The sequence below is a fragment of the Ambystoma mexicanum genome, chromosome 9 (genome assembly GCF_040938575.1).
Source record: "Ambystoma mexicanum isolate Mex_15411 chromosome 9, UKY_AmexF1_1, whole genome shotgun sequence".
In the NCBI taxonomy this organism is placed as follows: domain Eukaryota; kingdom Metazoa; phylum Chordata; class Amphibia; order Caudata; family Ambystomatidae; genus Ambystoma; species Ambystoma mexicanum.
In genome coordinates this window covers 130,353,581-130,376,406 of record NC_090931.1, presented here as the reverse complement: position 1 = coordinate 130,376,406, position 22,826 = coordinate 130,353,581, and the positions used below count along the sequence as shown (strand labels likewise).

At 45.1% G+C, this 22,826-nt stretch overlaps 1 protein-coding gene across 2 annotated transcripts in view; it reads right to left on the bottom strand.

The window, feature by feature from the left end:
• DLAT (dihydrolipoamide S-acetyltransferase) overlaps window positions 1–22,826 on the bottom strand; it is a 328,535-nt gene that overhangs the window by 133,581 nt on the left and 172,128 nt on the right. For both annotated transcript variants that reach the window (XM_069614289.1, XM_069614290.1), the window contains 2 exons: window positions 22,671–22,772; window positions 5,008–5,115 (listed from right to left, as the gene is read on the bottom strand). In XM_069614289.1, coding sequence (XP_069470390.1) covers window positions 5,008–5,115; window positions 22,671–22,772 — 210 coding nt within the window. The remainder of the gene's footprint in view (window positions 1–5,007; window positions 5,116–22,670; window positions 22,773–22,826) is intronic.

Sequence of the window (22,826 nt, the reverse complement as noted above, 5' to 3'; positions counted from 1 at the left end):
TGGGTATTTACTTACCTTAAGTCTCTTGTGATTCCTGTGTAGTTTTGGGGTGTTTTCTGTGATTGGGAGTACTCACGTCCTGTGCACCCAGGCCCTGCTGGAATCCTCCTAGGGTGCTTCTGTGAAGCCCCTGTACCCTCAAATAACTCTAAAGTACTTACTTATTCTAACAGTCTTCCTTAGGGACATTTGCTACTTAAGAACCTATCCTGACCTGCCTGTAGGGCACTAGACCCTAGTCACACTCCTTCCGCCACTGAGAACACTCATGCGTCAAGAATAAGGGAAATGCTTCTAAGGATTGGGCTGTTTGCCTAGAAAAGAGAATAAGTATTTAAAGGTTACTTCCTTGCAAAAGAAGTTGGTTGGTAACTAACTCAGAGTGAACAGTTACAAAAGTTATTACTTACCTTAGAAATGTTCTGCCATTCTGTAAAGTATATGTAACATCAATCTTTCCTTAGAATCTGTTTCGCCATTCTAACAGAAAGTAGATATAAGGTTATATTACTCACCTGTGATTTGGTTGCGCCTCTTCCCAAATGTAATGCAGTTGGTTTTACTTCACTATTCCTGTTAGGATAAATATATGAGTGTCTCCAACTGGGTCTTCATTTCCCAGACCTGCGGTTAGCCTGTTCAGAATAAGTCTGTATTAGGTTTTACCTACCTACAATAACTGAGTCATTCATAAAGTGTAACACTTGGTTATGCTTTCCCTGGTCTGTTGTAGACAAACACAAAAACAGTCTTAGGTTAAGTTGCTTATAGCTGCTGTAAAAAGTGTATAGGTTTAAGTTACCTTGAGTATAACTTTTATCCTAAAATAAGTTTATTGCTTATTGGGAAGGGAGGCTGGGGGGGAATCAAAGCTCGGTTTTACGTGCCCACGTCTACTCTTCTGCAGAGTATTTTTTGTACCATTGTTGGATTACTTATGTAATGTAGTCCCTCTTTACAGAGGACTAGCCATCAGAGGAAGAGGGAGAAGGGGAGCATGACAAAAGTTGGCCACACAAAAACATGTGAAGTTGGGGAAGCTTGCTGAAAATGTTCATATGGAAAAAGATGCGTAAATCTGTTTCGTGCATTGAGTTTCCATTGCATCCCACGGTTTGCTGCCTAGAAAAAAAGTTTTTGGGAAATTTTTGCTTAAGTGTCTGCTTTGATTTCTGAGATTTGTGCCACACACCTAAACCTTATGGAGCAGGCAACTTTAAAAAAAATAAAATTAAAAAAAAAAAAACACGATTGGCTACAACACATGTAGAAAACTGTTGGGGACAGTGTATACAATTTCAATGTGAAAATATCCATAAGGGACAATGAAACCAATTACATTAAATACATACTAAAACAAATAATCTGGGGAAAAACAGTGATCCCTTCAGTTTTATGTGGGGGAATGCCAATTGTGACTGATCTGGACTATTCGCACCTTCTCCCCAGAGGAGAGTCAGCCCCTTGGAGGCTAGGGAGTTGAGTCGCTCAGCAAGTGGCCCCAACCACCCCTCCCGGGGTATGGGCAAGTGGTATCTCACTGGGAGTGACTCCCCCTCTCAAGGACAAGGGCTCCCATTCTGGTAAGGGAACTCCTGGTGCAGAGTGCATGCTCTGCCTAGATGGGAATCGGAAAAACCATCGTTAACGTGGTTTTGGATTCACCAAATAGACATTTCTTCAATCTCTTTAGCTTCAGGCAATGCTGGATCATACCTGAACCACACAGCCAAAGAAACACGACACACCAGTTTTTCTTTATAATAATGTACAAAAAACCATAAGGAACGTGGAAGGACATGGAGAGAATCTTATGCAGAGGCGAGTGACGAGAAGCCGTCTTGGAGGGGCAGAGTCACGCTAGACCGCAGAGCCAGCTGTGGCGTGGAGAGTGAACTAAACTGGCGTCCTGCCCGGCAAAGAGGCCAGGGTCAAGCAAACTGGGACAGTAAAGACACCGTCTCGCCTGGTGGCATGACCATATGGAAACCGTGTTGGGCTTGGGGCCCGTTAATTGACACCAAGATCAGTCTGAGCAGAGAGACCAAAACCCAAGCTACGTATAAGAAGTGCAATAGCTGCCGAGGTGAGCAGCAGAAGGGAAACTAACGCTGCTGAAAAGGTAACGCTACCTAGAGGGAGAAAAAGTGATAACCAAGGTTTGGAAAGTCACAAAGGTTACGGGAGCCATATAAACCTGAGTGGGCAAATGTTCTACCAAAGACAAGCTAAAACAAGCCTGTCTGAGGACTTTCACGAGTCCAAGAACCCCGAAATATAAAGTACAGAATAGGAGACAGAACCTGGAGGGTTCCAGTCCAAGTACAAAACAAGATTATTGACAAATACCTAGTCAAAACTAATGGATTTGTGTTAAGAAAACCTCGTCTTTCCTGAGAAAAAATGAAACCATATGAAGAAAATATAAAGAATGAATATATGTGCAGAGAGGCTGAGGATTGTACAACAAGAAATTAATTAACTTTTTAAAACCTACTTGGAAAAGAAATCCAAGTTTTGGGCCAGACAGAGGTTATAGCTAAAGGCTCCTTTTTGTTAAGTTTTCCCAAGTGGTAGGGCCAGTTCAAGTGTTAGGTTGCCCTCTGGTGTCCAAATAGAAAAGTGCACCCACTTCAACGAAAGATATTTCAAACAGAAAGAGCACGGTTCCGCGCGGTCACCTTCACCTTCCACCATTGCAAGCATTTGAAATAATTTCAAGTTACTTCTTTCCACCCCCACTTCTCTTCACACAGGGCACAGCGGTTCCAGTGTCAATGAACAGTTAAGTATCGGCTCAATGTTTCAGTCTCTAAAAAGCGAAATGCTGTATGACGAATGCCTCCTCACGAGCTAAAACTGAAAGTAGGTGCTGTAATTATCCCACTACGCAATTTTATTCCATCACAGGGACTCTGCAATGATACAAGGTTGACAACTGCGAGTCTACAAAGACAAATCAGAGGCCTGTGTGACCGATGGAACTTAGATACTTTTCTTATGCTGTGCATACCTCTCATTCCATCCAATATGTTTAGCGATCAGTGGTGATTCCAATATGTAAGAAGGGCGACACAACTGACTATGAATTACCAACCGATATTGACCTTTGGGATATGCTAGAACGGCGTATGTTACACTGAGAACAGGTAGTTTGAATAAAAACCCTTGAACCGGTCTGCACTTAATCCAACTACTTCTGGTTCGCTATAAAATGTTAAAGAAGGACACGCACTCCATTCAGTGAAAATAAACCACCGACAATCCATACAACTACGCATAAACCTCAACTCCCATTCAGCCACTAATTTGCAATGCAATCTCTTTACAAATGAGCTGCTATTAATACCTTAATATAGGCAAGTCTTCTAACATATTGGTTAAGTGTGAATTTCAGGTCGATATGAGAGACTATGGTTGTAGTTGGTGAAATCTAGTTCATTTCTGGAAAAATACAGGATCATATCTATGTACATGTGACATTCAACCAAAAAGCATCACTACCTACACCAAATCCTAAGTTAGCTGAAGAGCTTCTCCTGCCGAGTTCCAAAACAAACAATTCTATAAGAATTGTTTGTTCCCTGGATTCTAGAGGAGAACACCCCATTTGCAACTTCAACCAAACCTCCAAATGATGTCCTCTCCACCCACGTTTGGGAGAATGGCAGCAAAGTCATTGGCTTGCTCTGTGTCACTGACTTGGCGAATCAGATTTTCAAATGGTTTATGACTCAATCACCCCAAACTTCTTCCAAAGGTTAAAAATGAAAGGTCTTGGGAGCGTGGATGGCCTTGGCATATGGAGGGCAAGATATAAGCAATTCGAGTGTATTTGCAAAACCGGAATATATCTCATAACCTGACAGGGAACATCACTATGGAATAAGTCATCACAAGGTTTTCAAATTTTACTGGAGACTGTTGTATATTGTTTTGGATTGTGTATGGAGTTAATCTAAGAAATAAACTTGATTTTGAAGAAAGTTTTGTTTGCGTTTCCGAGAGTGCCCCGGCACACTTTGCCAGCAAGTGAATGTAAAATGAGAAGTTTCTTGCGTGTGTTATGGTGAAGTCTGTTCCCAGTCTTCATCCATGTGGACTGTGGCGGTGGTGTGGACTGGGAGCTTTGACCCGTCCCAGGGCAGCAAGACTGAGAAGGTGCATGAAATAGAGCACATTACCGACTCAGCACTGGTCAGCAGCTATTTTAAGGACCCATCTATTTCCCCCCTCTGCCCTCCAACATGTAACCAAGTGTCCACATCACAAGGCTTTCGCCTGTCTGAGACATGAAGTGGCACAAGATCTCAGTGTACTCCAATCCGTCCCCACTATTAACAAATATCTTTAGAAACTCTCTTCATTGAAATCATTTTTAAAGCATAAAAATTGTTGGCAGTTACAGGAGCCATGCAAATACTTTTTTTTTGTTTTTATTGAAATTTAGCTGAAATTAATCAACTTTTTTCAACACAATTGATTGTCAAACAAAACAAACATTTCTATTAAGTTTTTGTTTTACACCATAAAAAGCCTATGTTACAGCATTTCAAGCTTGCACAATTGCAACATTAGAAAAAGGAGGAATCACAGTGTTTGCTAAAAACAACATGACGTTAGATTATGCAAAAGAAAAGCTTAGACATTTTCTAAAATACTATTAAACGAGACTGCATCCTCGCTAGTCTGTAACATGGGCAAGTTTAAACGCATCCTATTCAGTCAGAGAGATGCGGTTCTGTCAAGGATAGTGCATTGAGAAAATGGACTGTTGAGGAGCCATGCAAATAAATACAGCAGAACACCAAAACTGATTAAATACACATGAGTTGATCCCATCAAAGATATTGCTTACAGTCCTCACACTGCAGACCAACTAGCAGCTAACCTGAAGGGGAGAAGTCAAGGAAAAGGTTGCAGGTTTGCATCCAGCACTAAGAAAATGGCACTTCCTTCAACAGGTCCTAAATTCACTTACCCAACATGATGTAAAGAAAGTCTTACCTCATTTAAATCCTTCCTCAGCTGTAGTGCTTGGCTCACATTGACATCAATGGAGAGATAATAGTGAGGTATTGTTTGCTTAGACTGCATCAAACGTTGAGCAATAACCTAGTGACAAAAGTTGAAAAGCAAGTCAGGCAAACAGAAGTGGCTGCAAAAGGCTGTTTAAAGTATTGTGCCAACAGTGAGAACTAATACTCTGTAAAGAATAAAATCAGTGAAGGTTTACATCTCAACCATCCGCTTCTCCAGGGGCTACACTACAAACAAAGATATCAATTTATAGGAATTAATAGCAGGATAGAGTGACAGAAAGTGTGGGCAAAGTGTGCATAGACAACAAAACTATCATACCCTGCATTACAGATTTGGAGGTCTCGAGTCAAACAGATACCAAACCTCCTCACTCCGAAAGCAACAGCCATTTTCAGGAAGAATTTAAATACAATTGTCCAAACTTTTCAGACTGCTCTGGTCTTCATGCAGTGCCTTTCGTGCAAGGTCAAATGGCAGAAAGTGAAAAGCAAAGCAAGCCATTGCCAAACACTAGATTCTACAAATAAAACCTGCACCAATAGCTACTGCCTTTTAATCAAACTGCTTGGCACAGTTTTAGGGCGAATTCTAATTTCTGTGATAATTCCCATCAACCTTAGAGACCCCCAGCTCTTTTGCTGGACGTTAGGACTTTATTAGGTTTAACCCTGGAGTGAGAGACCCTTTACTCCCTCTCTCATGCGTTTTGACCTGAACTGTATTATGTGTTTTCACTGTTTTTGGAGTCTGACAAACTCCATAGGCGTCTACTTTATGTATAGAGACACACAGCAGCTTCATTGCAGTGTCAGAGAAATCCTTTAGATTTCTCATAAGGTTTAAATAACTTTTCTTGTTTAACCTACTGTTCCCAAGAATAGTAAAGTGAAATTGACTTACCTTTTCTCTTTGTAGGTCCAGCACACACCATCTGGAGTTCTGCAAGGTTACCTAGTAGCCCCTTATCCCACATTCTCATGTAGCATTTTTTATGTTACCCTCACTACTTTAAAACGGCTTGTGGCAGTGGTTTAATTTTCCTACCATGCTTTTCTACCACAGGCTGAATCCTCAGCTGCAGTATAGCACACATGGGTGACTATTTTGTCAAAATTGCCCCGGTATTCCTTTTTCTCCATTTACTGTTTGTGAGGTCTTTCTTGGGTTTTAATGTGTGCGCCAAGCCATGTTTGAGTACTGAAACCCACCTCTGGGTCCAGTGCGTCTAGAAGGGCAGGAAGTGAGGGTGGTTACGGAAACTCCCCTGTCCTTTGTCTCTAGGAGTGCATGAATGCAACCATTCCTGCTTAAAAGGCGAGAGTTGACCACTGAGAACAACAACCCAACAAAGAAACCATGGAACGATTGGTACATCCTCCTGGACCTTTGAATTGCCCGGTGAAGCCCTGCTGCCGTGCTGAAAGTTTTCTGATCGACAAGAGAAGCTTCTGAAGGGATTTGTTCCCTTGGGTTAGTGGGACCAACTAACCCTGAGATGAACTCCAAAGGACAATCTTCCTTGATTGGCTGTACTACTTCGCTGCTACAAGAACCGAGTGCCAAGGGCCGAAAAATCCATAGTCGAGTGCAACACCTGCAATCTGGTCAGAATCTCCAAGAGTCTAAGGAACCTCCAGAAGCAGGACAACCACAGCTTGAGTCCCCTCACCAGAGTGCATGATTCAAAGAGTAAAGGAAGTCCAACTGGAATCCGAGATCTGCGGTGGTGCTATTTGCCGCGCACTGAAACCGCTTAGTGCTGCTGATCCAAAAAGAGCCGTAGCTGCAGACAACCTCCAAATTGCTGCCGCAGGAGTCCTCCAGAAGTCCTCCCTCTTGTTCCCACGACTGAGGCTCAGGAACCCAGGATCTGCATCACTGCAACAGGACAGAATCCAGCTGGACCGCTCTTCAAACCAGAGGTACTGTTCGGACTTTGGGTACTTATCTCAGTGTCTTTAGCTTTGCTCTTCTCAGTTGAGACTTGCAGTGGCTACTTTTGTTAGAGTTGATTTCAACTCTGCTTTCCTCGAGTGTAACAGCTTGTGACCCTAAAAGTGATTTCTATAAAATTAACTTTGTGCAAGACTTTTTTTTATTAACTACGAAGTGCCTCAGCTCTATAGAGTGTGCTCGAATTGACTTTAGCTTCCTGCAGACTCTTCTAGTCCATTGACTGATATTTTCTGTCCCTCGGAGGGGACGACTTGTTTTTCGACTTATTGCTGGGAAAGGTCTTGTCTAGACTTCATTGGGAGATTTAAGTATACTTGCATGCCCTGAGAACCGGTTTAGCCTTTTTCCTTCCTTTAACCTTTACTTGCTGCAACCTCAGAATCTGCAAAGTGTATTGGTGATATATAAATGCCAATACTGTCCTTGTAAATGAGGTCACCTCCGGGTGTAGGAAGTGTGAAAAAAGAATCTCTAAAGAGTATCCTCTAAACTTATGCTGATTCTGGAAAAGTATTTTGAAGTACATTTGATTGTTACGCATATATTGCCCTTTTTAAGAACGAAACTGAGGTTAAAGAATTAACTATTTATAACAAAAACCTCAAATTTTGCTTGGCTACTTGTATTTGCGAATTTCATTGCTACAGCTCACATGTAACCCTCTTGAGATGGGCCTGGCTGCTCAGTCACACTACCAACTTGTGCAGGCCAAAAGGTGGGTTAAACAATAACAGGTAGACAAGTGTTGTGCACTCTCACCCAGTGTTACTACATCAATTCTTGCCCAACACACAGCGCCAAAAGATTCCAGGCTCGAGCATTAACAAGTTCTATTGAGCTTATCATCGATATGGAATTGTGCATGCAAGGAAGCAGGACCATACAAAAACAGGCTACCCAAAATCCAATCTATAAACCTTTCCTCATTCCAAGCAAAATGTCACTTTAGTGCAGGTTTACAAGGTGAATACAGAGCATCCCCCAGGAACACCAAGTTTAAATGAATGTATGGAAGCATTTAATCGTGCACATGCACATGAACTGCAGGAGATCATAAAGGCAATAGCACTGAGGTCTGACAGAACCAGGCATGAGGAAAGGGGTGAGGAGGGTTTGGGAGGAGGCTATAAATTACTTCATGCAATAGGGTTTTCTTTGTAACAAAGGGTGCAGGGTGAATCATCCAGCTAATCACACCACAGACCAGAAGAATAACACCCTGCAATACCAAGGACTATGCCAGATCAGAAATCATAAAGTTGCAAGAAGACAATGCAATTGTTAGGGAGATTTTACATTTATCCTAAGGTAGGATTAAGATTTCAATCGAAACACAAACCAAGCCCTCTAGGTCTGGCAATGGCAGACACAAGAAGGCTGGCTGATAGGTATAGTTAGCCTCAGTAGATTACACAAAAGACACAAAACGAGCATCATTGTCTTCAGAAAATGTACAAGGATTTAAGTCAAGTGCAGCAACAAAGTGTCTAAGAGCATGCTGCAGAGGTCTTATGAAAGTTACTAACGAAGAAGGTTGCTGCTCCAAAAAACTGTTCACTCTGGCTAAACCCGGAAATTAAATTGGAAGGGAAAAAACTGTTCTGGCTCAATTGATTTTTTAAGTGTCATTCAGTGGTTAGGAGACCTATTTGAGAATGGGAAATGGATTCCTTTTGAAATATTGAAGCATGTAAAGAACCAGGAAAATGTTACATATGGAGAACATAGGAAACGAAGAAAGGCAGTTGGTAATAAAATCCCGGAAGGGGGCCAAGATTTGTTTGATTGGCAGCGAGTATTCAGGAAAGATGGCCACATGGCCTCCAAAGTGTACATGTTCCTAGAACAGTTAAATGGTCCGAATGAAACCCTTCCAGTGAAACGGTCTGAGGCATTGAATTCAGAGATGCCCGTGGGTAGATGGAAAAATATTTGCAGTAATGTATCTTGAACCTCATTGAATCTGGGAGAAAAGGTGAGGAATTAAAATCCTTAACATGGTGTTTTGGACCCCACAGAAATTGTATATGAGGGGATTGTTAATGTCCGAGGCATGTTGGAGATGCAAGTTACAGAGAGGAACATTTGAACACATGACATGGGAGTGTGGATCTGTGAGAAACTTGTGGAGGGAGGTAACAATGAATCGAGTCTTAATGTTGGATGTAGGTTATGATTATGAGAGTAAAATTCTCGGTGAAGAAAACTCGATAGAGGATTTTTTATTTTTTTTTATTTTTTAGAGCATCACTATCTGCTAAGACAATTATTCTAAGGTTCTGGAAGAGTGAACACACTCCATCTGTTTCTGATTGGCTGAACGATCTAGAACAAATGTTAAAAATGGAAAGCTTGATCTTATGCAAATACAAAAAAGAAATGTATTTGAAGATATATGGGGAAATGTCCTGGAAATGTAATTGTTTAGCTCCAATGGTCTTTAAAAACTTTAATACTGTTCTAAGTGGTTTGCCACACATGTGAATTGTTGCATCTGTAATGTTAAAGTTGTAATAATTGACATTGTAAATGTTCTATGAAAAATTCAAATAAATATGTGAATATAAAAAAACAAGGAGACAAAATATAAAACAAAATTATATAGGTTAACACATATATCACGCCCTTTGGTGGATACACTAGACCATATACAGGGGGCGAAAATTCAAGTTAAGCTACTAGCCAACCATAAAAAGTCACTCACTACTGCAATTATACACATACAAAACTAACACCATTTGTCACTTGCCAGGAGTACAATATCACTAGCCAATGGCTGGTTACAAGTGCAAATTGTGCGCCTTGCAACATATTTCTAACAGTAATGGGCCTTAGTACAGATCCTATTGGCTACTAAAGCCAAAAATAGCACTGGGTGGCGAACTCAGTACATTACAATGCTAAGGAGTGGAAAGAAAAAGTGATTGTAGACATCGGTGAAGTACAGTCATGTTCAGGACCCAGAATGCCAATACATTAAAAGTCACAATATTCTTCAACTTCCAGTGCACAGTAAAACGTGTTATTGACAGGTAAACCATTTTGCCCAACAGCTAGAAAGGAATTAATGGGAAAAGTTTTAACAATGCCCAGAGGCTACCAAAATGCAGCTAATCACCAAACCTGTACCAGACCTTAACGGGTGTAAACAACACGCCTAGGAATAGGTGGATACAATATAACCAGTTACAGTCACTCAAATTTCAGTGCAGCAAAGATATGTAGTACATAGAAAGTCCCTAATAAATCCCAGGTTAGAGCTACAAATCAAGTCGTTAGCATGAAAGCCAAGGAGACCCAAGAAAAAAGGTCGATGTTCAGACAACTACCCCTCCTTTCAGTAAACGCTTCCACATAGAAATGCACCAGTCCATATGTAAGCCGCGTTTATGGGTTACAGCCAAGAAAGCACATTTTCTACCCCTACAAGTAATTCAGGCAATCATCCACTGTTCGAGTCATGCACAGCATCCCCCATAGATGTACACATTCGCTCAACTCATGAACAGGCCTAAGCCAGGCCCTCCAGTCGCACAACAGGTAGACATGCAAAACCACCAAACATGCAGGTCCACCAACGGAGCACTTATCTGGGGTACAAAACCAGGCAAAGCCAGTTTAATGCACACTAGGGGTTGAAAGGATGGGCTCAAAGTGAACCCACATCAACACCAAAGCAATTGTAAGCCTGCCTTTAGGCCCACAGAGACAAAGGGGTGTCTCAAAATAAAACAGCCAGGTGCAGGACTTACAAAAACGCATTGGTAACCCAATGGCTACCAATTGGTTTAATTGGGCTACTAATATGGCAAAAATGACCGTGCCACTGATGAAAGCAAAACTAAATTACAACTCCCACCGCCCTATTTTCAAACACATTTGTAGGGTGGCCGAATCAACTTGGGAACTAAATGTGGGGGTGGGGATTAAAAAGCACCCCTGGCCAAAGAGCCTATATAGGGAAGCATGTGAAAACAGGTTGCGGTTGTAGGGGGACAGTAGAAATCCCTCTAGCCTCAAAACAAAGTCCAAGTTCCAGGAAAACCAACAAAATGGCAGAGAAAGTTTAAGGGGTCCCACCAAAATGGGACATGAGAACCCCCAAAAGGTAGCTTTAACAGTAATAATTCTACCAATCTGAACTGGAAGATGACACAATCATTCTTTGGCGAAAATCTGGGGACGTGCCGGTAGACTGTTTCAGAAGCAAAACAACTGTATACGATAAACTAAAACTAGCAGGAGATCTTATAGCCTCCATTGCTCAAATCCTTTTTTGGCAAAGCAAAATTACTCAGAAATTGGACATGGAGAGAAGTTACAGTCCGCAATAAACAGGCTTACGGTAATCTTTCTGTTAAGGAGTTTTACAAAAGTCCACCTTAAGGCTATAGAAGAGACTCACTTGAGACACAGGGCGACAACTCTTACTATAGGCCTGAACCACACATGTTTTGTTGGTAGCAGTGGCTGAGCAGCCAGGCTGATTTTAGGAGGGAGAAAGCACTGTAGGCAGTACAAATAACTTGTATACACACGTAGACCCGAAGAAACACTGACACACTAAAGTTTTATAAAAATAATGGTTTATTTTATATGTACATTAAGGTAAAGTTAAACGGTAAGGGAGTAGTTTCTTACCTGTAACTCCATTTCTCCAGCATTGGTATCTTTCATGGATTCACATGCTTAGAATATTCCCCGTCGTCAGACTGGGAACCCTCGGTACACATATATATAGTCATTTCCAATAGGAAAAACTTCTGCCCTATCCCCGTCTGCGTCCTCTACGGGGCCGCCCACGTACGCCCCGTTGGACGTGATGGTATATAAGCCCCGCCCCCGCGGGTCCCTTCAGATTTCGACCCCTCCAAGATAACGGGGGGAAAACTTGCTTACATACCAATCTTCCACATTGCAGTCCGGGGAGGCCGGAGGGCGCATGTGAATCCATGAAAGATACCAATGCTGGAGAAATGGAGTTACAGGTAAGAAACTACTCCCTTCTCCAGCATTGGATCTTTCATGGATTCACATGCTTAGAATAGATTGTAAAGCAGTAACATCAAGAAGGAGGTGAGAGTGCAATGTAACTTACATTCGTAGAGACACCCCCAAACACTACCGTTTACACCATGTATGTAAGCAACAACTTATTATACTGATACGAAACGGATTTTCGCCATACAATGCTATGTCATATGACTCAGTATGCACCCCTTGCGCACATATCTACCCAACCACTTATGTTTAGGGCAATAAACTATGCACATTCATGTATACACTCTGAAAAACCAGCTGAGGCCAAATAATAATAGGCAGCATTCTTCTTGAAACTTTGGCTTACCTCATTGAAAAAGGTGGCGAAGCACTGCCCTTCCCATTTGTACCTCATCCGCGTGCTGCTTTTCCAGGCAGTAGTGGCGCGTAAACGTGTGCGGAACAGACCATGCCGCCGCCTGGCAGATGTCCGTCAGCGGAATTCCTGCCCATAGAGCCACGGAGGAAGATGTCGATCTCGTGGAATGGGCTCTGGGACGATGTAGTAGAGGTCTCCCGGCCTTGGAATGACACAGGGTAATCGCCGAGGAGACCCAGCGAGCCAGACCTTGTTTGGAGATAGCCTTACCCCTAGCCGAGGGGCCGTAGGCGACGAATAGCTGTCTGGTGGCTCTGATATCTTGCGTTTTTTGCAGGTAAAATTTTAGCGCCCTTTTGACGTCCAGAGTGTGAAGAGCCTTCTCCGCCGTCGACGAAGGAGATGCAAAGAAAGTAGGGAGTACCAGGGTCGAGTGCTTATGATAGACCGACGGTACTTTTGGGATGAATGAAGGGTTAGTTGATAAAATAACTTTGTCCTTAAAGAACCTCAGATATGGAGGGTCTATGACCAGTGCCTGTAGTTCCGACATTCTTCTAGCCGAAGTGATGGCAACTAGGAACGCGAGTTTCCAAGATAGAAATTGTAGAGATGAAGAGGACATTGGCTCAAAGGGAGGCTTCATTAAGGCAGCTAGAACCGTGTTCAGACTCCACGACGGTGGGAACCGTTTTTCCGGAGGGAAGGTTCTAAACAGACCCTTCATGAAATGCTTCACTAGCCTGTCACTGAATAGTGGAGGGGACTGTCTTCTTCTGGTAAATCTCGAAACAGCCGCCAGGTGTACTTTGATTGACGATGATGACAGTCCGCTCTCCGCAAGATGAAGAAGATACGGGAGGATTTGCTCCGGAGTTACTTCCAAAGGTTGTATATTTTGTTGTGTTTGACACCATATACAGAACCTTTTCCATTTGCTTACATATGATTTGTTAGTGGACGGGGCTCTGGCCGCCTGCAGAATCCTTCGGCAATCAGTCGAGACTTTTAGGTTCCCGAACTCCGAGAAGTCAGGAGCCATGCAGTTAAGTTCAGGCTGTCCGGATTGTGGTGCCACACGGTCCCCTCGTCCCTGGACAGGAGGTTCGGTGCTTTCCTGAATGGTATCGGCTGATCCAGCGACAGATGAAGGAGGTCTGAGAACCATGGTTGCCTCGGCCAGCGCGGGGCCACTAGGATGACCCGGCAATTGTACCTGTGGATCCCCTGGATCGTCCTCCGTATGAGGGGAAATGGAGGGAAGGCGTAGAGGAACTTGCCTGTCCACGGAAACGAGAACGCTTCCCCCAGGGAGCCTGTTTGGGGCCATCTGCTCGCGAACTGAGCACATTTTCGGTTTCTTTCCGTGGCGAAGAGATCGATCGACGGGGTCCCCCATCTTTCGAAGATTTCCCCGAGTTGAGTGGAGTCCAGCTCCCACTCGTGTATTTGTGACATAGTCCTGCTCAGGGAATCCGCCTGTAAGTTCTTCGCTCCCGGTAGGTGGTATGCCACTAGGGAGATGTGGTGTTTTAAAGCCCAATGCCAGATCTTTTGAGCTTCCTTCGAGAGGGTCCTGGATCTGGTGCCACCCTGTTTTATCAGGTAGAACATAGCTGTCGTATTGTCCGTGAGCACTCTTACTTTTGACCCCTTGATGTGTGGGAGGAAAGATTTCAGGGCCCATCTCACCGCCCTTAGCTCCAGGACGTTGATATGTAGGCGAGATTCGGTCGACGACCACCTGCCTTGGGTTTGGTGACGTGACATGTGTGCTCCCCAGCCCGACAGAGAGGCGTCTGTAATGATGGTGTTTTGAAATTCTGGCTCCTGCAGGGGGACCCCTCTGTCCAGGTTGCGCGCCACTTTCCACCATCGGATGGCTTTGATAACTCGTTCGTCGTCGACTATTATCTTGTCCGACCAGCGGCCTGTGGCCTGCTTCCATCTGTCTGATAGGAACTCCTGTAGAGGTCTCATGAACAACCGGCAGTTCGCGACTAGGTGGATGCACGATGCCATGGAGCCGAGGAGAGCCGCATATTTTCTTACCGACAACCTTCTCTGTAAACGAAGTTGGCTTGTCAGGTGTTTGATCTTCAACAACCTTTCCAGGGATGGTTTCACTAGTCCCGTGTGGGTGTCGAATTGAGCACCTAGGAACTTCAAGCTCTTCGAGGGCTTTAGTGAAGACTTTTCGTAGTTCACTGCAAATCCCAGACGCTGTAGCAGTCGCAAGGTGGTCAATAGGCTGTCGTTGGTCGACGCTGGGGAGGATCCCCTCACGAGCCAGTCGTCGAGGTACGGGTAAACGTGATGCCCTTCCTTCCGCAGCCAGGCTGCTACGGGTGCTAGGCACTTTGTAAAGGTTCTTGGGGAGGACTTCAGGCCGAAAGGGAGCACAGTAAATTGGTAGTGTGTTTGGCCGACTAGGAACCTCAGGAACCTCCTGTGGTGAGTGCGCACCGGAATGTGAAAATACGCATCTTGGAGGTCCAGAGACGCCAGGAAATCGTTCTTTTGGACCGATCTGATTACCTCCTGTAGAGTAAGCATCTTGAACTTTTGACTCAGCAGGGTTTTGTTGAGGTCCCGTAGGTCGAGGATGGGGCGCCACTTCCCGTTTGGTTTCTTTACTACGAAGCAGCGTGAGTAAACCCCTAAGCCTCTCTGTGAAGCAGGGACTAACTCGATGGCGCCTTTTTTTAGCATGAGCGCAACCTCTCGACGCAAGACGCTTAGGTGTGGTTGAGACAGGCGTATCGGTGGACGTCTTGGAGGTCTGGATTTGAATCTTAGGGAATGTCCCAGTCTCACCGTGTCCAGAACCCACCGATCTGTCGTAATTGACTCCCATTCCTCGACGCAACTTGACACTCTCCCTCCTAGAACGTCATTGTTGATCTTTTTGTTTTCCCGTCGACGACGAGTAAGTGGGACGTCTCTTAGAGGCCTGGAAATTTCTGCGTCGGGTCGAGGACTGTGAGGCGCGTCTATAGCCTTGGGACGGATATGAAGACCTCCCGAATGCTCTATCCCTGGATCCCGCAAATCGTGCGTTTCCCGTAGCTCCTCTAAAGGGGCGAAAGGAACGAAAGGGCTTACCGCTTTGGAGAGAGCCCAGCGAGCGCGCCGTCTCAGAGTCCTCCTTCATTCCTTTCAAGGCCTCATCCACCTTTTCGCCAAACAGGTGGTCACCTTCGAAAGGCATGTCGACGACCTTATATTGCACCTCGGGTCTAAAGTTGGTGCACTTGAGCCAGGCCTGGCGTCGTAGAACCACTCCGTTGTTAATTTGTTTGAACCCCGAGTCTGCCAGGTCCACCGCTATATTGATAGCATGGTTCGAGGCTTCTTCTCCTTCACGAACCAGGGACATAGCTGATTTTCTGTGTTCTTCTGGGAGGTGGTCCAAAATGGGTGCCAGTCTGTGCCACATCTCCCTGTCATACCTGGCCATGATTGCCAGGGAGTTTGCTGCTTTCACTGTTGACGCTCCCACTGACAGGATCTTCTTACCGAAAGCGTCTTGGCGTCTAGCTTCGGAGTCCGGCGGGGTAGAGCACTTATGCTGGGCCTTTGCCTTTCTCGTCGCCGCCGCCGATACCACCGAGTCAGGCGTGGGTTGCGCAGAGAGGCATTTTGGCGTCGAATCTGGAACTTTAAATTTTTTCTCTACGCGGCCTTTGACCGCAGGTTCCGAGAATGGATGCCGCATGGTTTGGACGCCCTCTTTCCATACGTGGTCCAGTATCGGTATCGAAAAAACGGAACGCCTATTCTTGCCCATGTGGTCAAAGAGGAAGCAGTCCTTCTTTTCTTCTTGTTGGGTCAAACCGAACTCCTTGCAGGCCTTTTCCATCATGGAATGGAAGGCCCCTATGTCATCCGGTGGAGATGGGTGAATGGGACTTTTCGGAGGATCCACCTCCACATCCGAAACCCATGACGGGTCTCTCGACGGCGAGAGGGAGATATCAGAAGCTGACCCCTGTTCAGAGAGGGAGTCCGAGAGCTCACCTTCTTCCTGGACTGTTGGAGCAGTTGGGCCCACGACCGATCTAGTCGGGCGGTGTGAAGGTCCGGGCTCGTCGACGAGGGGAGTCGTCGGAACAGGTGGGAGCCTTTCGTCCAGGGACTTCAAGAGCGAGTGTAAGGAGGAAAGTACCTCCATGGAGAGAGTAGCCTGGGCGTTTGGAGGCTGGGTGAAAACTTGAGAGCAGGTTGCACCAGAAGGAAATCTGGGCCGTAGCCCCAGGTCTTCCGGGCTCACTATTCTGAAGCCGTCGTCTTCTTTGGAGGCGATCGAAACTGCCTGTTCTTGTAGCAGTGTGTCGGGTAGCCCCATGTCGAACGCTTCTGGCCTCCAGGCCTGGAACTCCGTCGACGAGGGAATCGTCGTCGACGATGAGCCCGTTTGAAAGGCGGGGGACTGTGACGGAGTGGGCACTTGGATCGTCGCCGTCGTCGTCGTCGACGGAGGGCCTGCAGGTGGCTTAGGCGGTCCCGCCTTCGCGGAGCTCTCCCTGCGTTTATCCGCCTCTCTACTCGTAGCTGATCTTTTCTGATCGCTCGAGGAGGATTTTGGCCTGTCCTTATCTTTCTTCGACGAAGAAGAAGAGGAAGATGATTTCTTCGTCGATTCTTTCGATGAGGCCTTAGAGGAATGACTTCGAGGCACGTCCTTCTCCGTAGGTCGTGATTTTTTGGCCGGAGGTTCCGACGGATGTGAGCGTCGGGAGGCTTCTGATGTTTTCGCTGAGGCGATACTGCGCACCGATCCTACCTCCGACTGAGGGTACGCTCCAGCGCCGTCGTTCAGCCACGAGACCAGTCGCCGATTCCGGTCCTTCAGGGTTTTTTGGGAAAACCCCTTGCAGATATCACATTGGTCCGCCGAGTGGTGGGGGTGAAGGCAGTAGATGCAGTCAAGATGGCCATTCCCTTCATAAACCTTCTTTAGACCGCACGTGGCACACGGGCGGAAAAGAGGCTTACCCGACATTATTGCCAGACCAACTAACAAAACTCGTAGGAGTTAGAAGCGGACCAAACAGACAAACTCGCAGGAGTTAGAAACAATCGATAAGTATTTGAAGAAAATACACGAGGAGATCCCACTATCTTTGGAGACGGTTGAAATCTGAAGGGACCCGCGGGGGCGGGGCTTATATACCATCACGTCCAACGGGGCGTACGTGGGCGGCCCCGTAGAGGACGCAGACGGGGATAGGGCAGAAGTTTTTCCTATTGGAAATGACTATATATATGTGTACCGAGGGTTCCCAGTCTGACGGGGAATATTCTAAGCATGTGAATCCATGAAAGATCCAATGCTGGAGAAGTACTATAACACAATAAGCAACTTTAGGAAAGCCAATGCATTATTCACAGTAGGTAAACCACTTTGTATTACTTTTTAGAATGTCAGTATGCAATTCAAAGGTAAGTAAAATACTTTTGTAATAACTTTCAGATAAGTTAAGTGAAACAAAACCAACACAAGGTAAGTAAATACTTGTTAATAATTTCACAGAGACCTAATACTTTAAAAGTCCATTCCTAACTAGTTAGAAGTGTGTAGTAGCCCCTTTGGAGAGCAAAACAGGTTAAGGCACAAATGTAGAAAGTTCAAAGGTTCATGAGGAATTCTTCTGTAACAAGGAATTTATTTGTTGAAAAAAAAAAAGAAGGACTTCAGCGAAGTCTCCCTGTAGGCTCACAGGCCTGGGCAAACATGTATGGGCATACTCCCAAACACAAGAACGAGCACTCCAGCAACACAGAAGTGGCAATTCAGCTCTAGGTAAGTTCTACCAAGAGTCTCACAGTTTCTTAGGAGTGAAGAAGTTGTTGCAGCACAATGCCTCACCGGATTCTTGGTCAGGCAGACAGAAGTTGCAGCCAGGGGAGAGGCTTCCAGAAAAGGATTGTTTCTTCTGGCGGCTGTTTAGTTTTGGCACTCTTTTCAGGATACCAGATGAAGAACCGTTCTCTCTGCATCAGTTTGCCTCACTTTCTTGGTCCAGCACTCTGGTGAGGGGATTTCAAGGAGTGGAATCTTGGGTCTGGAAGGAGTCCAAAGTTTCAGGGGAATTTGATCTTCAGAAGACTATGCATTGCACCATAGTCGCAGGTCCCAGGGTATTGACGGTTTGCAGCCCAGGAAGGTCGCAGCTCATCGTAGGATGACTCAAAATGCAGGTCTCCTTAAGACGGACAGGCCACACCAGTCTAAAGGGGAGAGGAGGAGTCCTGAGAGTTCTCCTGGCGTTTGGAAGAAGGGTTGAGCTGAAGCGGTTACTGAAAGGGCTTCTCCAGTCACCTGGAAGTGGCTGCAAACATCTTCGCCTCTTCTTCTTTGTAGATTCTTCTGTTCCAGGGGTCAGCTTGTCTTCGGTCTCAGGATCAATGCCTTACATGCAGGCAACCCAGCCAATCAGCACCCATGCACCATTCAAACTCTGAGTGGTGGCTGTGCTTTCGGGATAGCCAGCCCTCCAGTTGGAACTGTTCCAGGCAGGCACAGCAGCAAACAACAGAGTTTCAGACTCCTCAGTTTCCTGTCCTCACAGACACACTGGATCCTTGGAAGGTTCGCAAAAGATCCCGCCTAAGACAAAAGTCAAACCAGGACCTCCCCCACCCAGCACGACTGAAGAAGGACCAAGAAGGGACAAGCAAAAGAGAAAAGGCGAAAAAAAGAATACAGCCACCATTTTGGATCAATGGTGACCCTTCTGTGCATTACCAGAGCTGTGAATACAGCCAGGGAGTAAACAATGCACAAAGGTAGGTAGGATAAAACCACTGCCACCAGCCAATGAGTAGGGGGGATAAGTGGGCAGCAGAGGGCGAGCGCATAGAGGAGGGCGAGCGCATAGAGGGGGCGAGCGCATAGAGGGGGCGAGCGCATAAAGCAGAAAGAATGAGTGAAGAATGTAGATGGCGTCTATATGGATAGAACAAATGATATACGTGAATGGAATTGATCACATACGGATTGAACGGGTGCCGGATGTGAATGGAACGGGCGATGCACGTTGACGGAACAGCCGACATATGTGAATTGAACGAGTGCTGTATACCGACGGATTGGATGCCATAGGCGGATGATTGGGTGCCGTATACAGACGAACGAGTGACGTATATGGGTCAAACGTATAACATAGGTGGCTGGAAAGAATGAAATATGAAGATGCTACGGATGAAAATATATGGATGGAGTGCATAAAACAACTTGGAATACACGAAACGGTTTGGGGTAAAGAGAGTGCATTTGACTGCGTGTGGCGGAGAGGCGTGCGTGTGGCGGAAAGGCGTGCTTGCATGCGACAAACAGGAGTGCATGCATGGAGCAGACAAGAGTGCATGCGTGGGGCAAGCTGGAGTGCATGGGGTTGACTTGAGTGCATGAGCACGTCAAGCGGGCCGGAGGGTGTGGAGCCAACTGGGATGCATGAAGGTGATAGAAATGCGTGAACTATATAGTATGGTCTGGAATGCAGAGAACGTTCAAAAGACCTTATATCACATCATAACACACCACCACGCTTATTCTCTCCTTGCACCACCACTCAACTAGAACACAGAGATACTATGACACCATTCGGTATAACTGTTCTCATACCAACATTCTGCCTCATACTCCCCATCACTCTAAATAAACACTGCTGGTTACCCATCCCCCAGCAAGGCTTTCTCTTCAGACCTAACGCAGCCACAATCGATCTGGATAACTCCTGACCTCTCAACCACCACACCTACCGCTAAGAAGCAGCTATTACACGAATACTGCACCAGCTGCACACATATCCGGTGCTCACACGCACCTTGAATCTCTCTACTCTCTCTATTGACCTGAACTTCGGTTCCCAAGGGCGTTCAACCTACCAGCGCCTTCAGACCATACCATTGGTATATAAGGCGCTATATAAATGCAAAGTAACATAACATTCAGTTTAGCTTGTCACTGTAACCAAAAATTAAAAAATCTGTGAGAAAAGGGATACTGTGTAACCCCTCAGCACTCCACATAAGGTGGGATGTGCCGATCTCACAATATAAAAGATAGGAAGGATACTAAATATCCCCGGCCCTTAGGAACATTTGTTCTCACAAGGAAAATAAAAAGAAGCCCAAGGGACTCCCAGTCACACTGCACCGAGTGCTGTGTGTAGCAAAGGTCAATGGCAGATGACATGGAAGTTATAACACTTTTGTGAGGCAAGATTGTATGCAGTACCCAGTGGGAGACTGCACCAGACTTGTCCTCTTGGCAATAGTTAACCCAATCTTTGGTATGAGCATGTACTACACAAGTTGGTAGAGTGAATGAGTAGCCAGTCGGATCTCAAGAGGGGTCAATGTGAGCTGTAGGGTTGCAACAGAGTTTCACAGTGACAAGTATCCAAATAACACTTACACTCAAGGTTTATTGATTAAACAAGATGTATTAATTTAACAGTCAGTTTGAATTGGCCTTTTTTAGAAGGGAGCACATATGTAACACTTCAATAAACTTCAAAATACACACTCTCAGGTTCAATAAATCAGTAGATACCCTTTGGGAATGGCACACAGACATTCCTACACCCCGAGGTGACGTCAATAGGTAGGACACTGTGGACATTGATATATCACTGGTACATTTAAAGCAATACTGAGTTTGGTGTCAAAACGAAAAGGTTAGGGAAGGAAACAATGTTTAACAGGTTTCTCAAACAGGTAAGCACTTTTGAACCCCCCAATGCAAGATTAGCCCTTTCCCAGCTATACAAGTAAAGATTGTATGATTATTCGGGGGGAATAGAGGTTGGAAGAGTCTTGAGGGAACCAGGATAGCCAATGTCATTTGGGCAAAGTCTAGGGGAGTGGAGGGACTTCTTGAAGGTGAGTTAAAAGTCTTGCACAAGGTTATAGAGCGTTTTGTAGAAAATGAAATCACTGTTGGCCCACAAGCTTGGAGGCTTGTGATGGGCAACTCTGCAAGCAACTCTGCAAGCAACTCTGGAAAAGGCAGCAAATGCAAGTCTCAACTGAGAGCAAGCAAACTACACATCAGGAGGTAAGTACCCCTTAAGAGCACAGTACCTTAGGTCTGAAGAAATTGGTCAGTCGTGGGGACAAGAGCGAGGATGTCTGGGGACTCCTGCAATACGTTTCGAAAGGTCGGCGGCAGAAATGGGCAAAGGACAAATCAGTTCACGTTTTCAGCTTCTCGCGAATAGCACCAACTTCCCTGTGCCACTGCACTGAATGTGCAGTGTGTCACAATGTAAAAAGATGATGCCTATGGAGTTTGTCAAGACTCCAAAACCAAAAGAAACTGTTAAAATCAAAGAAAGATACGAGAGAGTGGGAAAAAAGTCTCGGGCTCTCCAGGTTAAAAATGTTAAGTCCTAAAGTCCAGCAAAATAGCTGGGGGTCTCCAAGGTAGAAAGGAATTAGCACATTTCTAAGAATTCTCCTCAACTTTCTTGGAGAAATGATTTCCTCCAAACAGAAATACAAGTATCCCAAAAAATAGGGTCAAAATTATTTAAGTTCAGCAAAAAGTGATGGGGGACTCGCATGTAGAGGAGATTGTTCATGAACATGAAAATCTACCCGGCACTTTCCTACAGTAGGAAAACATACCCTGCTTGCAGAGAAACTGGTGATCACAGTGGCTTGTACACAACACCAAATGTATGCGTGCCAACACATTTTCCTTTGCAAGGCTGGTAAAAACACATTTGCGGTGACCAGCAGTCATCAACATATGCTCTTGGCTTCATTACCTGGTTAAACATCATTTAAGAACAAGGTGTATGGTATGCTAAATTGTTAAATGTCAATGTGAGTCTTTAATCCAGTCAAATGGGGGCATTTACTTAAAACAAAGAAACAGGACATTAATAGGGCTGCCTGATGGAAATCAAATAGCTGGTGATCAGAATGCTTTTTAACATACCCAATAAGCGGAAGTGCAGCTGGAATTTAGTTTAAAAGTCTTGAAGATATTAAGTGCTGTTGTAGACTGTCTCAGGTTTGCTTCAAAAGACATTAAGGATGTTGGTCAAAAATGAATGGATTTGTGCATCATGTTCTCCCAAGCTAGCTACGCAGTCACACACCCTTTATCATTTACAATCACCTCTACACCCATACTTTCTCGTTTCTCTAGCACACACCAAAAGTTTCCATGTTCATACAAAGGAACAGAGTTAAATCAGTAAATATTCCCTTTACATGTCCAATAGATATAACCATGGGCTAGAGCGGCTAAGACGGAGCATGTGGCACGTTTTTAAGTAACCAGCTTACTCACCTTTCGAATGTTGGTAATTGGGATATCTGTGAAAACGCCAGTGGGAACAGCTGCCACTGCTGGTGAGGGTGCCACACCTGGAGCTGCTGTCATCGGTGGGGACTATGGAAACAAAAATGGATTTTCAATGCCGCTGATTTTGTCACCAATTTCAAG